Source organism: Pipra filicauda, unplaced genomic scaffold, assembly GCF_003945595.2.
Source record: "Pipra filicauda isolate LSUMZ 115617 unplaced genomic scaffold, ASM394559v2 scaffold337_size785800_pilon, whole genome shotgun sequence".
NCBI classification, from domain to species: Eukaryota; Metazoa; Chordata; class Aves; order Passeriformes; family Pipridae; genus Pipra; species Pipra filicauda.
The window spans coordinates 532,233-552,975 of record NW_024104462.1 but is presented as its reverse complement, the minus strand read 5'-3'; the positions used below and the strand labels follow the sequence as shown (position 1 = coordinate 552,975).

The 20,743-nt window shown below is 52.0% G+C and overlaps 1 protein-coding gene and 1 long non-coding RNA gene across 4 annotated transcripts; one reads left to right on the top strand and one right to left on the bottom strand.

Annotated features, from left to right (window-relative positions):
• Positions 1–324: 324 nt before the first annotated feature.
• Positions 325–13,662, bottom strand: ELAC2 (elaC ribonuclease Z 2). Of its 3 annotated transcripts, none has more exons than XM_039384065.1 (24): positions 13,356–13,662; positions 13,061–13,111; positions 12,912–12,982; positions 12,226–12,290; positions 11,542–11,599; positions 10,980–11,048; positions 10,343–10,498; positions 9,764–9,822; positions 8,859–8,917; positions 8,698–8,770; positions 7,756–7,868; positions 7,047–7,145; positions 6,720–6,858; positions 6,550–6,635; positions 5,468–5,577; positions 5,114–5,210; positions 4,623–4,695; positions 3,911–3,949; positions 3,641–3,750; positions 3,078–3,177; positions 2,878–2,998; positions 2,633–2,711; positions 1,794–1,938; positions 325–1,183 (listed from the first exon to the last, which is right to left on the bottom strand). In XM_039384065.1, the coding sequence occupies exons 1-24, from the start codon at positions 13,544–13,546 to the stop codon at positions 941–943; spliced, it is 2,406 nt and encodes an 801-aa protein (XP_039239999.1). In that variant the 5' UTR covers positions 13,547–13,662; the 3' UTR covers positions 325–940. The 3 variants fall into 3 exon arrangements, with proteins under 3 accessions (XP_039239999.1, XP_027580159.1, XP_027580158.1); XM_027724358.2 differs by having other exon boundaries at positions 4,557–4,695; positions 13,380–13,662; XM_027724357.2 differs by having other exon boundaries at positions 4,557–4,695; positions 13,356–13,583.
• A 235-nt stretch (positions 13,663–13,897) lies between these two features.
• Positions 13,898–16,548, top strand: LOC113989604. Its single transcript, XR_005564570.1, has 2 exons — positions 13,898–14,512; positions 15,426–16,548. It is a non-coding gene; the product is annotated as an uncharacterized LOC113989604 (long non-coding RNA).
• Positions 16,549–20,743: the final 4,195 nt, after the last annotated feature.

Below are 20,743 nucleotides of genomic sequence, written 5' to 3'. Positions count from 1 at the left end.
CCTGCTTTGCCAGCTTTCCTGTTCCCTGCACCCAGAACTGGAATCTGCTCGAGGAAACTCCCAGTCTGATCCAGTCATTCAAAAGCCACCAGTCATTGGGAACAGCTTAGGCTGACAAGCAAAGCTCCTGTTTACAGGGTAAAAGAGGCAGAGAGGATTGTTCTGGCACAAAACACAGGCATGATGCTCCAGCATGATCCAGACCTGACAGGCAAGATCTTGGTCTTTATCCCAATGCTGTAATGCAAAATCAGACAGACAAAGTCACTCTCTGGAGCAACCCAGGTGTTTGTTTCTTCGTTAGTGATCCAGATACAACACAGCTTCCTGGAGGACAGTGAGGGCTTTATTCAGACTCTAAATAAAGGGTTTGGAAAACTGATCTTTTGAAAAAAAAATCAGTGGAGAAAACCAAAATAAAATGGGAACACAGATGTATCGTCACTCCTAATTTAACCTAAAAAGTAACTGGATTCCATTTTACTGTCAATTTTCCTCCTGTCACCTGGGTTCTGATACCTGGTTACATCCCCTATCACTGAGACCTGCCCATTGTCTTCTGGCAAATCCGTGGCCCCTCAGGGCCTCTCACACCTGATCTCTTGCAAAGGTCACACCTGCTGCTGTTACATTATCAATAGCTTTTAGCATAAACCTCAAAATCAAAACAGCTCAGAGAGAAGAACTTCAGGCTGAAAGAAGAATGCCACATGGCCCGGTGAGCCCCTGGAACAGGAGCTGTGTGGCAGATCCTGTCTCCACAAGGACTGGCACTGCTGGCAGACGCTGGAGCTGCAGTCCAGGGAGGTCCATGATGACCAAGCAAGCCCAGAACCAAGGCCAGCCCCTTTCCTGCTGTGCCGGCGGCACCGCATGCTCCCGAGGCCTGTGGAGAGCAAGGAATCTCTCTCAGAGCAGAGCATTCCCAGCCGTGTCTCTCTCAGTTTACTGTTTTAAGCTTCTTGTCTGGTACTTCCTGGTGGTTCTTGGCCTGTTTGCGTTTCTGGCACGCTGCCCCCGTGTTCTCCCCCCCAGTCAGTCTGTCCAGGACCAGGGCCGTCTCCTTCAGGAGCCGCATCTCCCGCTTCTCCTTGCGTTCCTCCATTTCCACGATGTCATCTGCAAACAGAGCTTTCAGCGGCGGGATCAGCTTCGGGATGGTTGGAAAGTCACCGAAACGTACCTAACACACGAGCACAAGAGCACCTGCATGAGAACTGCTTTTTGTTTCCCTTCCTGCCCCTTGCCCGTGGCCTGTGCAGACGGCAGGACACTGCCCCTCCCTGTGTGCACACCCGCACCCAGCAGCCCTGGCTCGACAAGTTATTCACATTTTCTTCACAGAAATATCGTGAATCAGTACAAGTTCTGATTGACAGGGAGCTGCCCTCACTGCCACAACTGCCTGCAGCCCAACGGTAGCAACTTTTGCCTCCCAGATGTCTGCTGCAGAAAGCCATTGAAGCAGCACATAAATTGAGAAGGGAATCGGGATGGAAGCAAAATTAGGTTTTTGGCTGGGAGTAGCAAGCACAGACTTAAGGTGCGTGAGGGAATTACCCAGTCAGTGTGTTAAGAGTTGGATTCAAGAGCCATCAGCACCTGCCTCACCCTGTGCCACCCTTTCCCCATACTGGTGATGTCTGCTGTCAGCAGTTAAAGGAGCTGTTTCACAGGAGACTGCTCTTCAGGAGATGGAATATCGATACAACCGGAGAATTTAAATCACGAACAGCCATCCTAAAGTAACACTGCAACCTCTCCCGTGGCCTGGCCCCAAGCTCCCAACTCACCCTCATGTGGTCGAAGGCAATTCCAACCTTGTCGCTGAAGTCCTCGCTGAAGAGCGGGATCTTGGCGTACCTCTGGCTGAAGTGGTTGAGCATGATGAACTCTGCATTCATCTTCATCCCAGTCTGGATTGCCTGGGAGGTCGTGCTGCAAGGGAAGCAGGAGCACTCTCTGGTCACACACAGGCAGGGCAGGGTGCTCTGCACACAGGTCACATCACACCAAGTGACCTCACCCCTGCTGGGCCCAAGGGTCCCCACAGGCACACCTTGCTCCTTTCCCTGGGGCAGCCTGCCCTGGGGCAAGTTTCTGACTTCCAAAGGGCAGGAAAACAGGAGGTCTGTATTTAAGAGCTCCACAAGTCCCTAGGGACAGGGACTTTTTCAAACACTTGTCCCAGAGGTGCCAGCACGCCCAGCTCTCTTGCACTGTGACTTGCAGGTAATTCCATGCAGCTGCTCTCAGGTTTCCCCCTGTTTGCTGGGGGCAGGGTGAGGAATTCCTGGCTGCAGAACTCACTGGAATTGCACATTTAGTTACAAGGGCAGGATGACCCTTCTATCCCCTAAGCTTAGGTCCAAGATGTAATCAAGCAGGGGGTACTCTATCTGTAGAGTTACTACTATCTACTTGACAGCTTTCCCCATTTATTTTGAGGGATGTTGAGAGGAGCTGCAACGGTTACAGAGCTGCTGCAATTAGCAACACACCGTTTTTAGCGTGGAAAAGCTCTACACCAGAACCTTCTACAGGACTTGGGCCCTTCACCCTAGCTGCAAGAAAACACCCAGCTCAGCACATTTCCCTTCTTAACAGGGACAGACAGCAGAACACACCCCACCTGTGGGTCTTCTCTATAGCCTCTTTTTCCAGGCCATCTTCCAGCGTGGCTTCATGGATCAGCAGGGTGGCATCTTTACCTGTGTAAACCATCATATATTCAATTTTCAGTTGAAGACTGACTAGTTCAACTGCCTACATGAGCTCTCCTTGCATTGCATGGCAGGCATAGCACCAAGGGTTTGGGGTTGCCCATGTCAGATACTTTTCCAAGAGATTCTTCAAGCAGAAGGTTCTGTCACCTACCCATTCGCACTAAGGCCATGCAGGGCATTGTGTCCCCAGAGTAGACTACTTTCCAGCCAGATTTGTGGATCAATGAACATGCAAAAGCATTTTTACAGTGCTGGACTTCACAGGTCTGAAACTGAACACAGATACAAGTGTTAGAGCCCAGGTCCTCTCCTGCCCCTTGCAGCCATGGAGCCCCCAGCTCAGGAACTTACCTCAGCCAGGTCGTAGCTCTCTAACAGAGAGCTCACAAACTCCTTGGCTTTAGGTCTGATGTTCTCACAGCCTTTCACAAGAGACTGAGAAGGAATCATTCTGTGAGGGAGAGAAGAAGAGAGAACTAAGGAGAGGCACAAAGTAAAACCTGATCTAATTTTTACGTGGCTGATTTTTCCCGTTTCTCCTCCTCCGTTCAGCACCTTACAAACAAGGAAGGGTAAGGTGTGCTTTGGTGCATCTGTCTGTCATTCCTCCTGCTTTCACTGGTGCCCCAGTAACTATCCCAACCACCTCTTCCCCACTGTCAAATGCTCTCTCTCCCACTTGCCCAGCTGTCTTTTCCCACAGAGAAGGGAAGCCTGCCTGTAAGCCTCTATTAAGCAGCACAGCCGAGTAACAAACCATATCCTGCCCTCTGCAAACTGCACATCCTCATTCTACAGGCAGTGGAAGGACTCAGAGTCACCTCCAGTGAAGGGGCTGGGGAATGGATGATGGGTTTTGCCTTAAATAAGGACCCAGCAAGGACTTTTCTCCGCACACCACACAGAACACTCACCTGATGTCTCCGAGAATCTCTTCACAGTGGTTGTGGTACTCGTGTAGCCAAGGCATGATCTGCTCAGGTGCTACCAGAAACAGAGGGCTGAAAGCCTGACCAAGGGCTGCCTGGAAGAGTAAAGGTGGGGGAAAATATCAGTACTAGGTGTACACCAAATCAGAGAGAAGAAATATCTAGGGAAGTGCTGGTGCTTCTCCACTACTCAGAAGTTCCTCTCCCCTCACCCCAAGCCAAGTTCAGGAGCAGTGGAACACCAGGGCTACTCACAAAAGCTCTCCTTCGCTCCATCAGGATGTGCACCAGCCCCTGCAAAGGGAACAAACAGGACACAGGCTGCAGTCAGAAATGCCTGGGGAGGGAATGGCAACAGCGCTACCACAGCTCAGCAAGCCTGGAGTCAGAACAAACCTGCAGTCAGAAATCCTTGATTACTGCTTTTCAATAACTGCAACTTGCTGAGCTGCTGTGACACTGACGCTGCTTATGCCCCAAGCTGGTGGCCAGAAGCCCCCAGGGCCCTCAACCCTTTCCAGAAGGGTGGAGAGCAGTAAGCAGTAAGTCCCTATCCAGCTCCTCAGTGGCCAGTGTGATGGCCAGAGAACAGAGCAGCACACACCATGTCCTGCTCAGGCCCAGTCTAGAACAGATCAGCTGGTCCATCTCTGACTCTGTACTGCAAACAGTAGAGGGGGGTGGGTTGGACACTGCTAAAAAATTACAACTCTGGATGATTCCAGGGACTCCAAACGGGGAGGGAGAGGGAATTAGAAACACAGGCAGATGGAGCAGTGCCTGGGGAAGGAATGCGGAGAGAAATGCAGAGCAGGGCAGCCCACACTCATCAGCTGGAGCTCCAGCTGACCCCAAAGAGCAGAGCACACGTGCACAGAGCCCCCTCCCACACTGAACCCACCGAGTGATGGTCCGTGTGCATGTGGGACACAAACACAGCCATGAGGTTACACAGCACTTGGTCAACCTGCTCTCCATAGTGACGGCACAGCTGCCCAAAGGTTCCTTCTCCACAGTCCAGGAGCAGGGATCGGGTAGCACTGGGGAGACAAGTGACAGGGACATCTGGCAGCCACTGTATGAGCTCTGAGCAGGGCCATGCTGGGAAGGGGGATCTTTTGGGTTGGAAAACAGAGATCCCAGTGCTCTACACCCCACAGTGCTGCTCCAGCCCCACAAGCCAAGGCTTTAGAGACTGTTCTGTCTGCACACCTCACTCTGGTCTTGTGCAGATGCCGAGCACGCCCTTGGGGCAGATGGTAAAATGGAGACATTAAATGCTTGGCTTTACAGGTGGCTCTTGACTCTTCCCCACCTACAGAGAGACTGGTGCCTGAAAGTGCAGGCTCCAGGATAGGGCACTCACCCCGTGTCACCAGCACTGTTTAGATCAGCCCTTGGGCAGCACCCCCGAGACATTGAGCCTCCTCAGGCAGAATGCAGGGCACTGGGATTTACCTGGTATTCACCAGTGTGGAACTGACATTTCGGATCTTCATTGGAATTGCAGATCCTGTTCCCAGGAACACAATTTCAGGATAAGCATCCGCATTTGCTAGAGAAAACAGACAACAAGGATCTGTAAGTGTTATCCACATACTGCCCAGTCAGACACCATTCAGTTCACCAGCCCAGTAACTCCAGAGCCAACATGCCCAGCACAGTCAGTTTTCCCTCCCTCAGCAGCAGGTTTACAAGGGAAGGCAAAACAAGCACCACCACTTCACAGCTTTGTCTGGGCTCTAAAGCAGTGGGGCACCAAAAGCTCCTACTTCCCATTGCACTGATCCAAGCCAGGTTCCTGATCCACACCTGGTACAGCAGACAGGCTCTCTTTGCACTCCTTCACACGGGTCTGGAAGTCAGGGAGGTCCAAGGCTTCACTAACAAAGGTGTTGTGATCACAGACAGTCACAGCATCTCTGCAAGAACAGGCCACATATCAGAATGGGGCAGAGCAGGCACTGAAACACCCCTTCCTGTGCCACAACAGCCTTACAACAAGGGGGCAAACACTCTTTCCAAGTTCCGAGGAGAAGACATGTCCACAAGTGTGGTGTGTCCCAAAAAGGCCTAGTTGGGCTGAGCCAACCACAGTAATGATCGTTCCACCAAACTGGAGAAGCTCCTGGAATACAACCATGTCCTGATCCAGGGCTGCCAGGCACTAGAGGGCACTGCAAGGCAGCATGGAGGGTCCTGGAAGAGGAGCAGCCACCCAAAAGGGCTCCAGGCTCCACTGAAAAGCGTTAAGACACTTGTGCCCTGGGCCTGCATCAAAGCACACGCAGTACTACAGGCCTTCAGACACCTTGAGCAGAGAAACTTAAACTCTTCTTGGCACCTGGGCCCTCCTGTTCTGCCCAACAGAGCCAGAAATCTGAGCCTGGAATCCTCTTGCACCATGTGGTCCCTGGCCCTTAAGGTTCTCACTGAGCAGCTTCACCCACTTGCCCACAAGGCCAGCACAAGCAAAGCTGACAACTGTTTAACCACCTGGAGCTTTCAGCTCTGACATCAGGCTTTCTGGATCTTCAGACATTGTCTTTCACTGGGCTCCCCAAAAACTCTCTCCTTGCCCCTGTCTGCTCTGCCACAGCCACGGTTGGGTGCACAGCATGAGTCAAAGCAACGGACAGAGGACCATGAGGCTACAGGAGCGAGGGACAGAAACAACACTCCAAACCACTGGTCAGGTGTTGTTTTCAGTGGTTCACTCATCCATGCCCTACACCTTGTCCAAGACTTTCAGGGACAGGGACACAGCCCTCCAGACACAGTTGGCAGCCTGGCAGAAAGGATCTGCAAAGGATGCTGACACAGTGTCCTCCCTCACTGAAAAGCCGCTTCAAGACAAAACCCAAAAACCTGGGAAGTCAGAGATTCCCACTGACCTCTGCCACTCCTGCTGTGGCCTGAAGTGGTACTTGAGGAGGCACTCCCCTCGCACGATGGGCACCCAGCACTCGGCCTCTGCTTCCTGCGGGGAGGAGGGGACATGGAAGGGCACATGGAACACGGGCTGTGCTCAGGGCACAGGGCACATGGGCAGGGCCTGGCCTACCTTGCTCTGGTAGGTGGTGAGCAGAGGGAAGATCTCAGGGTGGATGAGGTTCAGCTGAGTTTGGATCTTGTAGCTGCGCGGGTTGTGCACGGCCGAGGAGTTTTCATTGAGCACCAGATGCTGAGTCCCGGGGCCAAATCTGTCAGAGGACAAGAACATGCACAACAGCTTCAGCCCCACATTGCGCACACGTGCACACCCGAGCTAAAGATCTCACCTGAGCCAGCAGAGACCTGCTGCCAGCCAACAGCTCTTTGTACTTCAGGAAAAACAAGAACAGGCTGCTGCCAACAGAGTCACAAACCCGGTAACCAGAGGACCACATACCTCTGCATCCACTGCTGGTAGCGGCTGTCTTGGAGCACTGACTCAGGAGTTATGTGAATAACCAAGGCCACCTGGTTCTCAGGAAGCCCCTCTTGGTACCTGGGCACATTCAAACACAGGAAAAATACCTGTGCTTCAGTCCATTCCTTGGTATACTCTCCCCTCTCACCCTGGTGCCCCCAGAGATGCCCCTCGCGGACAGAGCACAGACCTTCAGAGCACAGCCCAGGAGCTCCAGGCTCCACAGCACCAACGCACAAGGCTCAGACCCATCATCTGCTGACACCTCCACCGTCCCCACAGGCCAACTCCTCTCCTCCATCAGCAACAACATCTGCAGGGCCTCCATGAGCCCAACATGCCCCAGCACAAGCCCTACAGACTTGTTATGTGCAGTCCAGGCTTCCAGCACCCAGGGAAGCAGCAACCACCACTGCTCCCCAGCCAGACACCAGTGCACATTCCTGCTCTGGGGGCCCCTGAGGGAAGACAGGTCTATGACAGTCACAGATTCCCACAGATCCTGCCTTTCCTAAAAGCCTCAAAATGCACCACCAGTCCTTTCTTGCATATGTTGAGCTCCTTAACAGTGCCAAAGAGCTCAGCCATCAGCCATGAGAACCAGCACATCCAGACCAGGACAAGAGCTCCTCTTTGGCAGAGCTCAGCACAGGGCTCCTTCCCCAAAGCCTGCAGGTGACCCCCCTACCTGCGGAAGGTCTCGTTCTCACACACAGCATCCACAAAGCCCTCGTGGGGACACTCCAGCACCAGGAACACAGGGCCAGGATCCGTGGGGGTGCACAGCTCCTCAGGGAATAGCTGCAGGAGATACACAATGGTCACACCACAAACAATGTCTGCACACAGCCCTTCCTGCACTGCTCTGTCAGCAGTTGTTCCACCAGGCAGCCCCCCAGCAGCCCCTCTCAATGCTCAGCAAACCCAGACAGGGCAGTTCTTGTTCCCCTTCTGCTCTCATGGCACACTGTGGAACAACAAATCCCCACCCAGATCCCAGGGCAAACCACAATCAAATTTAAGGAAAGGAATTTTAGTAGCTTTTAGATTCCCATGGCAGATTCAGGAGGTAGAAAAAGCATGTTCAAGTAAAAAAAAGGCTCTGTGAAATTCTTGTGACACAAAGATATGTCAATCCTCTCTCCCAGATCAGGATCTTCATTTGAAGATCACCTGGGCCATGGCCAGAGCTGGCTCTGCCTCTCACTCCAGTGTTTGAGAGATTCAGACCCTGCACCCAGGAACCACTGAACTTCTTTTGATATAAGAAATGCAAATACAGTAAGGAGGGAGTTATGGCTACACAGGCATTCAATCCCCAGATTTAAAAAATGCAGGGATTAACTCCACTAGCTTGCTCCTAGATCTGCATCAGCTTTGGGAAGGTGAGGGGAAGAAGCTCTGCCAAACAGCAAACATCCAGCCATACCCACAAAGGTATTTATTTTGGAGTGTACTTCCTTAATCATAACTCCAACTGCCCCAGACACGCACATTCACCAACAATCCAGAGATGGAACAATCCCAGTACCTACTGGTAGGAAAACCATTCTGCACAAAAGCTTGTCACTGGGAGCCCAGTGAAGGAGGGAGGGTGGCAAAGCCACAGCAGAAGTACAGACAATCTTACCTCTTTGCCTTCAAAAGTGATGCTCTCCCCATTTTTGAGAGCTGTAATTATGGGAAGGATGGCTGGAGTTCCCCTGAAAACAAGGCCATACAAAGATTTAGCTGGACAACACCCAAGTGCCTGCTGTTGCCCTGTGCCCCAGGCTGGGATCTCCTACTCACACTGGCAGCCCCATCTCCTGGGCTTTAGCTACCAGGAATTTCCCCTTCTTTGGGTGAATCTGAAAAGAGAAAAACAGAATTATCAGCCAAATAAAGAGGGCCAGGAAACACGATCCACGTACTCCCAGTTTAAGTCTTTCCCCACAAGCCAAGGAATTTTTTTTTTTTTTCCTTTTCAGTTCCACAGCCACTGCTCTAATTTAACCCAAAAACCTTTGACCAGACTGTCTGCTTTCCAAGATCAGGCTGCTGCTTCTTGCTCCCTCCTTTAGCCAAGCGAGCAGGACAGCCTGTCCTGCTGGGAGGGTTGAGGAAGAATGGAACCTCCACACTCTTAACAGCTGCTCCACAAAGAACACATGTAAAAAACCATCTCCAATTTTACACAGTCCTACTCCTGCTACAGCAACTCCAACATCGGAAAAGCAGAAACACATTGTAGCTGCAAAGTACTACTTGAAAATGCTGCCTCCAGTTCCATCTGTCCAGCAACATGAAATGTCCTCATGGCATCAGGGAGCATCTCCTTACAGAGAGGGAGGTCAAACACTGCAACAGGCTTCCCCAAGAGGTGGTCAATACCCCAAGCCTGACAGTGTTTAAGAGATGCCCTCAATAATATGCTTTCAATTTTGAGCAGCCCAAAGTGCTCGGGCACTTGGACTGGATGGTTCAACCCTGGAAGTGTCCAAGGCCAAGTTGGACAAGGCTTGGAGCAACCTGGGCTAGTGGAAGGTGTCCCTGCCCATGGCAGGGGGGTTACAACTAGATTATCCTCAAGATCCCTTCCAACCCAAACCATTCTGGGATTTCAGGTGATCATTGTAGGGCCCTTCCCACAGAAATGCTGTTCTATTCTCCAATGTGTTCTGTGTTGGTTTAGAGACCTCTGTGCCCAAGCTTACTTTACAAAGAAAAGCCATCACCAGGTCAGTATTTCTACTTGCACACTTCCGCTCATCACCTGCAAAAGAAAGCAAAACTACTCAAAATCATCACTCACTGTCACTTTCCTTAAAACCAAAATGTGCCAATATTTGCTAAAGCATTAACAGGAGCAACACAGGAACATCATCCGCCCAACTTGGAATCCAGCAGCAAAACGTACGAGCACACAAGGCCAGAGAGCCCATGGCTTCAGCTACAAGAAACCAAACTAAAGCCAAGACTGAAAAACAATCAGCCCAACATACAGCTGTAATTAAATTACAAAGGCTGGAGCACACACCCCAGCTAGAAGCAAACTACTACAGGGACTAATCACACCCCAGCAGGAATCAAGCCCAGTTTCTAGGCCTCATGAGGTCCCTTATGAGTTCTGTGTCAGGTTCCAAAGCACAGAACACATTCTGATTCATCGAATCCTCCAGCTGAGCTTCTCTACAGACCTCCCTTCCAGACAGCAAATGGCTCGGAGGACAAATGCATACCCTTAATTCAGCTTGATCTCATTAAAGTTTAAAAGGCCATTCCATGTTTTTCACCTGTTTGCTTTGGGCTTTCATTTCCTTTGCTCTCTTCCAAGCTTTGCTGTGCAGCTCTCGGGGATCCAGGCCCTGTGTCCCCTTTAGGGCTGTTTTCACCTTGGGTTGATGCTCCAGGACTCTGGGGCGATTTACTTTCAGCAGCCAGTGGTTTTTCTGTCCCAAATCCAGTGAAAGCAGACAAAGATCACTCAATCAAAAAGGACAGACAAGAAAACCGGGAGTAGCATTTCACCTTCCATGACAGGGATGTTTAAATTGCACCAAAATACAGACCTCCAGCCCTCCAGTCACTTATTTTGGGAGCCATCCCTCATACAAGTCCTCCTCCCCAAACTGTTAAACTCTGTCAAGTCTGTGCTGCACTCGCAGTATCACAATTTTCAGCAGTAAGAACTCAGCTGGCTGAGACAGCCAAACCCAGGGATTTGGCTTTGACATCATTCCACCCACCCACACCTAAAGGAACAAGCCAAGGCCTTGACTCAGCAGGTCTTGTTTCTTTGAACAACATCCTTCTCCTTAGAAAAACACACAAATTAATGAACTTCTGCTTACTCAGGATGGCAAACAAAAGCTGCTCCTTGAACCACTTTAACTGTGCTTGCCCTGTGTCAGTGCAGCATCAGGTGCTCACCTGTCAGAGGTATCTGGTAGACTGTCATTGTCTCATCCTTGTACTCGGGCTCTGTGTGCAACTGCACAGCTAAGAAGAGATCAAACACAGCATTAACACCTTCATAAGCAGAGACTCACACTCTACAACAATGCAAATCAGAAAAGTGTCTTTTTCTTTCTTAAACACAACCTGCTGAACCTTCCCCTTGCCTTTCTCTGCCTAACTTCAAACCCCAATGAATATTTGAAGTTTTAAAAGCCCACCATCCTCAGGGAGTTGTCCATGATACCAGTGAGCAAACTCACTGGCAGACTCTGGAAGCAAATTGCCTTCACAGAGTTTTAAAACCAAATGCTGTGTGGATCAGTCAGCCTGGCAGCCCCCCAGCAGGGACAGAGCTGGAGACACTGTTGTGAGGGGTTTGAACAGTGTAGCAGAGCAAAACAGGTGTTTAAAACTTTCTCTGAGTGGATCCAAACCAGAGGCATTTACTCTGAAGTTGTTACTGTTCAATGTAACTGTGATTACAGATGAAACAAGATCTTACAAGTTCACTTGCTCACACCCCTGACCTACATACCTAAATCCATCCTTTTGAGAGGCCCCGGAAAGAGGCGAATGGCCTTCAAGTAGTTTTGCTGGAAAAGAGACAGTGTATCAGGAGGTGGCACAAGCAGTGCCAGGACAAGCACCGCTTCCAGCACCTACAGGTACTTCCAGAGAAGGGAAAGGCTCAGCGCCCAGTCAGACAAATCTGGGCAGAACCCAGGCAGCTCTGGGTAGGGGTCCCACCTCCAGCGGGCACAGCGTGTTTGGAAAGAGAAAGGATAACAAAGAACCACTGTCCCCACCCCTTCCATCTATAGAATTAGTCAGCAGAAACTGCATGGAAATAAAACAATGCTGAGGATTGCAAATTTTCAGTCCAGACGTTGCATCAGGCTGGCAAGGACCTCCTCAAGCAGGAGATCAGACTGAGTTTCTATTGACATAAAACCCAGAGGGAGCAGACAAGGGAACAAAGAACTCACTTCTCTCAAAAGATGATTTATCAGGATACAAGGTGACAGGACAGTTTTAAGGAGCAGAAGTCTTACACTGTCCTGTGATTTGGATTTTGAAGGCAGCCCTCCTGGCTGACACTTACTCACACCAGCATTTTACACCTGCACAAAGATTCACTTTGCCACCACCTCTCCCAATTACAGTGTGAACTTTAACATTTCAAGGGTTTGCTCTCCCTTCTGCACCTTCCCCTACTTACCAGCTTTGGTGGCCCCAGGAACATACATCTCTGAAGCCCTATAGCCTTTAAGGTGAGAATCATACCTAAAAACAAGCAGGGAAACAGCTTTATCACAGCCCCAGTTACTGCTGGGAGATCCCAGAAGAAAGATCCCTCTCAGTGTGCAGGAGTGCTGGACCTCAGCCTGAACTGAGCTCAGATGCAAAGTCAATTTTGCCTCAGCTTTGTCACTTACCTCTGCAGAGAAAGAAAATATCTACACATCTGGGTAGCCATCATTTGGAGCAAGGTATCTGAACATATTGTAACATCCTCTTTTCTTGGAGATTTCCAGAATTTTAATGGACAAGATCCTAAGCCATCTGTTCTAACCTCCTCCTGCTTTAAGGACAGTGGTGGCCACAAACCTTTGTCATTCCTTTGGACTCAAACCAGCCTAACTCATCAGCAGCTCCCTGCTGGCAACACAACAGTGGTAACACCTTCTGCTCTGGGAGATTTTGGGAAGATAAAGCCCTGCAGGATCGGCAGGCAAGGCCTGTCCCACCATGTGTCTGCACTGTCACAGAGCCCCACGTGCATCCCAGGCCCTGTGACTGCACCATCCCTGGTCCTGCCAGGACCTATAAAAACCCCAACCTCACCAAGCGACCACCCTCGGCCCGCAGAGCCGCCCCCGTGGCCGTGCCAGCCCCCCCGCTCACCTGGCAGCCCCCCAACATTGGCCCAGGCCACCCTGCTGAGGAAGATGCTGTCCAGGTGGGAGATCTTCAGCCTGCGAGGGGACACAGCGTGCGCGGGAGTCAGAGGGGCCGATCCAGCCTTGGGGCGTCCCCCCGGTGTCCCCACTTACTTGTGCTCCTGCATGGCCCGCTGGGTGCCCTCGCCGCAGTTGAAAAGGTACCTGGGGGGAAAAGGGGCGTCAGGGCGGGCCCGGGACGGGCGACCGGTCCCGACCCCAGGCCCATCCCCGGCCCCTACACCGGTCCCGGTTCAGGTCCCGACTCCAGCCCCATTCCCTGCCCCATCCCCATCCCCCTCTCCATCTCCATCTCCCTTCCCAGCCCCAGCCCGATTCCCTGCCCCAGACACCACACCGGTCCCCGTCCCAGTCCCGATCCCATGCCCACTCCCGGCCCGGGACTGACCGGTTGAACTCGGAGAACACGTACACGGCTGCCCCCGCGTCCCGCGTCCCGGCCGCCACCACCTGCACGTACACGGTGTTGGGCCCGGCCAGGCTCCCGCCCGCGCTGCGCCGCCGCTCGCGGGCCCACACGTGCCGCGGTACGTCCTTGGGCCGCCGAGCGGGCCGCGCCGCCGAGGGGCCCTCGGACATGGCCCAGCCGCGGGACCCGGCCCTGACGATCCCGATCCTGGCCCCGATCCCGATCCCGGCCCCGATCCCGGCCCCACTCCCCGCCCGCCCCCACACGAGCGCGCGGCCCGGCGACAGTGCCCGCACCAGCGCCCACATCCGCGCGCACCCGCCCCCGGCCAATCGCCCGCGCCGGCGTCCACGCCGCGCCGCCATGAGGGGCGGAACAGCCAATGAGAGACGAGGAATGCCCCGGCCGGCCCGCCTTCTCGCGCCACGTGATGGAGGTGAACCAATGGAGAGAGAGACTCTGCCCGGCCGCCCCGCCTCCTCAGTCGCCAGGGCCCTGCCCGGCCGTGTCACGTGGCCGCGCCGGAGCGGGGCGGGGGCCTTGGGGGCGTTCCGGGTCCTGCCACCCACGGTCCCGCCGTTCCCGGCCCTGCCATTCCACATCCTCTGCCGTCACATGCCCAGGGCCAGGCACTGTCGCTGCCGGGCCCGGACCCGGACCCGTTCGCAGCGGCGGCTCCAGTGCCCGCCGGGCCCCGCCGGACTCCTCACACCCCGCACTCCCACAGCCGGGCGCGGGTTCCTCGCCGGTCCCACCCCAGCATTCTAATGGGTGACCCGTTCCATAGAGCCACTGATTCCGGCGCAGTAACACAGCAATACCCCGAAGCCGGCGCCTCCGCGAGGAGACCCCAGCAATGAACCGCTCGCTTTTCTCCCCTCACACTCCCTCCAACCCCGCCGTGTGTCCCGGTGTCCCTCCTCGGGCTGTGCCGCCGCTCTGCTCTGCCGTGCCAAGGGTGGGCAGCTCACGGTTACCCCAGAGCTCACCCTGCCCCCGTTCACCGGCCCCGGCGGGTCCCGCTGCCTCCGCAGCCCGTCCCTGCACGGAGGAGGACGAGAAGCACATTTTGGTCAAGTGCAGGTTTCCTCGAGAACCTCTCCAGGAAATCGGTCCAGTGTTCGACCTCCCTCTCGGTAAGGAAATGCTGAGCGGAAGTGTGCAAGTAGGAATACTGACCTGGTGATGGCTTTTCTTTGTAAAGTAAGCTTGGGCACAGAGGTCTCTAAACCAACACAGAACACATTGGAGAATAGAACAGCATTTCTGTGGGAAGGGCCCTACAATGATCACCTGAAATCCCAGAATGGTTTGGGTTGGAAGGGATCTTGAGGATAATCTAGTTGTAACCCCCCTGCCATGGGCAGGGACACCTTCCACTAGCCCAGGTTGCTCCAAGCCTTGTCCAACTTGGCCTTGGACACTTCCAGGGTTGAACCATCCAGTCCAAGTGCCCGAGCACTTTGGGCTGCTCAAAATTGAAAGCATATTATTGAGGGCATCTCTTAAACACTGTCAGGCTTGGGGTATTGACCACCTCTTGGGGAAGCCTGTTGCAGTGTTTGACCTCCCTCTCTGTAAGGAGATGCTCCCTGATGCCATGAGGACATTTCATGTTGCTGGACAGATGGAACTGGAGGCAGCATTTTCAAGTAGTACTTTGCAGCTACAATGTGTTTCTGCTTTTCCGATGTTGGAGTTGCTGTAGCAGGAGTAGGACTGTGTAAAATTGGAGATGGTTTTTTACATGTGTTCTTTGTGGAGCAGCTGTTAAGAGTGTGGAGGTTCCATTCTTCCTCAACCCTCCCAGCAGGACAGGCTGTCCTGCTCGCTTGGCTAAAGGAGGGAGCAAGAAGCAGCAGCCTGATCTTGGAAAGCAGACAGTCTGGTCAAAGGTTTTTGGGTTAAATTAGAGCAGTGGCTGTGGAACTGAAAAGGAAAAAAAAAAAAATTTCCTTGGCTTGTGGGGAAAGACTTAAACTGGGAGTACGTGGATCGTGTTTCCTGGCCCTCTTTATTTGGCTGATAATTCTGTTTTTCTCTTTTCAGATTCACCCAAAGAAGGGGAAATTCCTGGTAGCTAAAGCCCAGGAGATGGGGCTGCCAGTGTGAGTAGGAGATCCCAGCCTGGGGCACAGGGCAACAGCAGGCACTTGGGTGTTGTCCAGCTAAATCTTTGTATGGCCTTGTTTTCAGGGGAACTCCAGCCATCCTTCCCATAATTACAGCTCTTAGAAGCAGGCAGAGCTGCACTGGGGCAGGCACAGGCATACACACAGCTGGGCAGTCCCTTCCTCTCCTTGGCTGCCAGGCCCAGGCTGGACACAGCCCTGAGGCCCCTGGTCTGACCTCCAGGAGCAGGTTGGACCTCTCAAGGCCCCCTCCAAGCTCCAGTCCCCCTGTGATTCTCCAGGCCTACCATTCCCTTCTGCTCCTCTCCCACAGGAGCCTGTTCAGGGCCTGTGTACAAACACCAGGCTGCAGCTCTGTTTATTTTCCAGCTCTCCAAACCCAGTGTGAGCTCTCAGGCTTTCTGTTTGCTTCAAAAAGAGCCACTAATGTTACTGTAACCAGAGTACCCCAACATAAACAGTACTGACCATCAATATCCCTTGTCTTCCTGAGTTCCAAAGGCAAACCTTATCTTTCCCAGTGCTTTGCTTTCCAAACACTATCTCCCTTTATTCTTAGTGCCAATGTTCTTCCCTTTGTCTTCCAGTGATCCAAACAGCCTTTTGAGTGAGGACCTCTCTAGACCTCCAGATCTTGTCATGGCTGTTTACAGCTGTTCTGTTAGACTTCCTTCAGACCTATAATACATCTAACATTTATCCTTCTGATTCCCATCTCTTCACACAACAGCTCAAAGTAGCACAGTAGTTTTCCCTGGGTATTCCCACTTCTGGGTTAAAGAAAAGGTTTGTTTGTTACTTTGAATGGCAAACTCTTTGTTCACACACATTTTCCACATTACAGTGCTGCAGCCTTGGCACTTGGCTCTGCACCCTGTAGCCACATGAGAAGGGAAACATCAGCTTAGATCTTAAACTCTTGTTGGGGTGTCCTGTGCAGGGCCAGGAGCTGGAGTCGATGATCCTTGTGGGTCCCTTCACTCTGTGATTCTGTGATTTTTAGAATGCTTCCCAATAAAAGCTGGAGTTTCCAAAGGCAAGTGTTCTGTCTGTGCGTTCCTGCCTGACTTCTGTATCATTCCCTCCCCCTGGAAATGTTTTTCTGCTCAGGTGAATTAGGAGGTATGAAAATACCTTTTTTTGTGTTTAATGCATTTTTTAAATACTTTGGGAGCACAAGAGTTTTCTTAGGGCTCTGACCAGCTGGCATGGGGGCTCCAGCCAGTGTTTCTTTAGTGGGTGAAGTAACTAAGGCAGTGTGTGGTATTTTTCATCGTATGAATCTTGGCAGTTCTGTCCAACCTTGCTGGCTTGGCTTTGCGTGCACAGGCAAGTGTGGAGAGCTGTGACTGCATTTCTGCCATGTGACAGAACTGCCTGTAATATCTCACTAGTCTTATGGAGATTTCACTGGAAGTACATAAGACTCTGAGCCTGATAGGAGGCTTATGCTTGATGTCAGCACGTGAGTGCCCTTGGCTGTTTGGGCTGCAGGGTGATCTGGCACCTCTCACAGGGGGAGGAATTTCAAAGACTGGATCACTGTTTAGGAGGAAATGTCTTTTGTTTCGCAGTTTGGTCCTTGTCTGGGGTGAGGGGGTCCCAGTTGAACAGATCAGTTGGTGGAGAAGTGGGGACATCCCAGAGTTCAGTCCCTGCAGCAGCTGTAAAGTGAATGACTGGGAGGGGCTCCTGCTGGTCCAGCTGGGAGGGACCATTCTGCAGCAAAGCAGCTGCTGCAACACTCTGAAGGTCCCTCCAGCTCTGGAGTCCCAGCACAGGAAGGACATGGAGCTTCTGGAGAGAGTCCAAAGGAGGCACCAAGATGGTCAGAAGGATGGAGAACCTCTGCTGTGAGGAAAGGGGAGAGAATTGGGATTGTTCAGCCTGGAGAAGAGAAGCTTCAGGGTGCCCTAATTGCAGCCTTCCAGCACCTGAAGAGAGCAAAGGGAAGATGGAGAGGGACTATTTACAGGGGCATGGAATGACAGGACAAGGGGCAATAGTTTGAAACTGAAAGAGAGCAGGGTTAAGTGGGTTATTGGGAAAAAATTCTTGGCTGTGAGAGTGGGGAGGCCCTGGCACAGGTTGCCCAGAGAAGCTGTGGCTGCCCCATCCCTGGAAGTGTCCAAGGCCAGGTTGGATGAGGCTTGGAGCAACCTGGTCTAGTGGAAGGTGTCCCTGCCCATGGCCGGGGGTTGGAACTGGATGAATCCCTTCCCACCCCAGCCATTGTGGGATTCTGTGGCACTGTCTCCTGGAACAGATCTCCCGGCCCTTTGATAGTAAATGCTAAATTACAGTCTGATTTCCTCAAATCCTCCCTCACCTTCACAGTGATCACACACAAGGATCACTCCCATCTTGGAGAGTCACCATAAACCCAGCACTGCCTCAGGGCTGTGAGGAAACACTCCCCATGTGGCCCAATAATGCTCCAATAACACAGAGTAATGCAGAGTTTGGGTAACTAACCCAGCTGCAGCAATAGCATCAGCTGTGCCACAAGGGAGATTGAAAAGTAATATCCCAACAGACCCCAGGAACAGACAAGGGAGGATCCTTATCTTTGGGACTTTCCCAAGATGATACTGATGTTTCCATTTGTTTGCTAAGAGGGACTGTGTATTATACTGATTATCATCATCCCCTGGAGTCTGGGGTTTATTAGAAGAGCAGGTTTATGTGTAGATTAAAGACAGCACAGGACAATATGAAGAGTTTATGGGGTCAGTGGCTCGTAAAGATAACCAGTCTGGTCGTGATAAGAAACAAAATTAGGGGAAAGTCGAAGACCTTGAGGGCAAAGCAATAACCAGGAAATACTGATCCCAGGCAAAAGGATTCCCACAGAGACAGCAGGGAATAGGGGAGGACACTGAGGAACAGGTCTACGAGCTGCCTGAGACTGCTCAGGGCTGCTCAGAGGTGGGGAGGTCACCCTGGGACAGGAGGCACTGGGACATGAGCACATGCAGCTGGGTACCCAGACTCGGTGCACGCTCCCTCTGTGTGGAACTGGGATAGCACTGCAGAGCATGAACAGGTCCCAGCCTCTCCCCTAAGGTGCCTCAAGGCCTGGCCCAGCACCAGAGAGGACTCTGCCACTGCAGAGTGAAAAGGATGGCCAGGAGCATCACCTCAAGAGGTGAAGGACTTCCCTGGAGTACCCGTGCCCCAGAGTGACCTTGGGGAATGGGTACTCCAGAAGGAGGCTGTCCCAGACCCCCTTTCCCACTGCCCTTTGAGCCAGACACACTCCTGCCCACTCTTCCAGCCCCTCAGAGGCAAGTCCAGCTCATGGAAACTGCACAAATTGAATCCCAAACAGACTAGTGGCTGGAATATCGTGCCCAAGCCGATCACAAGGGGTGATCCAGGAACTTGTGTGAGTGTCCCTGAACCTTTCCTCAGAGCAAGCTGTCTGCCCAGAAGGGCATGATAATATCCAATTACCCCTACAGCTTCTATTCTAACATCCCTTGTCTGGGAATTACATGTGAGCAAAGGTTCATGAGTGAGCCTTGCTTCCCATAAAACTTCCCAAACTCCCTTCCAAGCAACCAGTGTCAAAATCCCCAGTTTCCCCGATGGGTTGTGCCCCCTGCAAAAAGGGCTGCACAGGGCAGTGGCACACAGGAGGGTCTCACAGAGGTCCCCTCTTGCTCAGCAGTGCAATGTGCAGCTTCAAAAGCTCAAAGGATTTACCTTTAAATCCTGCTGAGTTTGGCTCTGCAGAGCCACAGGGGTGGGCTCACTCTGCAAACCTATTTTTCCTGAGAGATATAGTAACTGCAGTTACCAATCATATCAAGTAATCAGGAACAGACAAGGAATCCAGGAGGAGAAATCAATTTGACAATGCTGCTTTTGCCATAAATAGAAGATCTGAATGGAGGTTAGGGATAGGATTACTTTAGGAGCTGAGCTTTTGGGTGGTTTTATCCCTCAGATTAGTGGTATTTTGCTAAAAAACTCCTGTTTCTCAGTGACAAATAATGACAATACTTGACAGAGGAGTGGGGAAATTCTCACAAAGTGGCACAGGACATGACAGAGGGTGCCTTAGTAAAACAGTCAAAAAAATCCAGAAAATAATTAGACAAATAAATAGGCAGCTAATGGGAAAAGAGAAATAAACTCATTAGGCCACAGAAATACTTGAATTTAGAATGATTTCAGGGAGCCAACAGCAAGGTGTAACCCAGGGAACTTCATTAAAGAGCAGTTTACACTTCTCATCTGCAATCTCCCCCAGCCCCTCGATCCTGTGCCTGCCAGAAGAGCAGATGTGTGGACAGGCCTGGCCCCTGCAGAGCCTGGTCTCCCTCTCCCAGTCCTCCCAGTCCGGGGATATTGCTTTCTGCTCTTTCAATAAAAGGAAGGTAAACACCCTGCACCCAGCTGAGGGGCTTGTGATTGTATTCAATCTTGGCTGTCAAAGTATAAATTAAATCAATTTCTAGTGGTTCAAGAAGGATCAGGGTCCTTCTCCCTCTAATTTGCTATTTTTTCGCTGTCTGTGGCTCACAAAAACCCAGCCAGTGTCATCCAGCTGAATGTCACTGTTTTGAGGTGGGTTCAGTGAGGGACACAAAGCTTCCCCTTCCACAGTGGGACCTGGGGCAGCTCAGGTGAATGAACTGGGGCTTTTCCCAACTGCAACTGCGTGGCTGAGACGTGGGAGAGGGGGAGAGCATGAAGCACTGGAGAAACAACATTCTCAGGGCACGTGGTGTGTCACAGTCATGTCTTTTAGCTCAACATGTGCACTGGGAAGTGCCTTGTGTTCTCTGCTTTTCCAGGTCAAATTTGCATTAAACTGAACAGCACAGGCTGCAGCACAGAGGGAAAGTCTTAGAGGGGCTGATGGTAGAAATCAGGATGAGACCAGGAAGTTTACTGTGGAATCGATGCTGAGGAAATTCAAACACCTGGAAATACAACACCCAGGCAGGACATGCAGGCAGCCTCAGCTTTGGCTTCAGCAGACCCTCCACCTCTAGATCCTTGCTGTCCAGTCCATCACCACCAGGCTGTCCTGGGGCTCCGTGTGCCCAGGTCCAGCCCTTCCTTCGATAGCTTTTCCCTGGACAGCCAGGATATGGCAAACTGCCAGCACATAGAAACCAGCCCATGTCTCTGTTTCAGGAGGATTTATTGCCATGCTCTGCTTCTCTCTTCTCAAGGCACATCTGTACTCATTCCTGTGTGACCCAGGAGCTTGGTATCATC

Coding starts and splice junctions, on each gene's coding strand:
- ELAC2 (XM_027724357.2), bottom strand. CDS start 13,546: ATGTCCGAGGGCCCCTCGGCGGCGCGGCCCGCTCGGCGGCCCAAGGAC. Junction 6,636..6,719: donor TCACCACCTACCAGAGCAAG/GTAGGCCAGGCC, acceptor TCCTCCCCGCAG/GAAGCAGAGGCCGAGTGCTG. Junction 1,184..1,793: donor TTGCCTTCGACCACATGAGG/GTGAGTTGGGAG, acceptor CTCGTGTGTTAG/GTACGTTTCGGTGACTTTCC.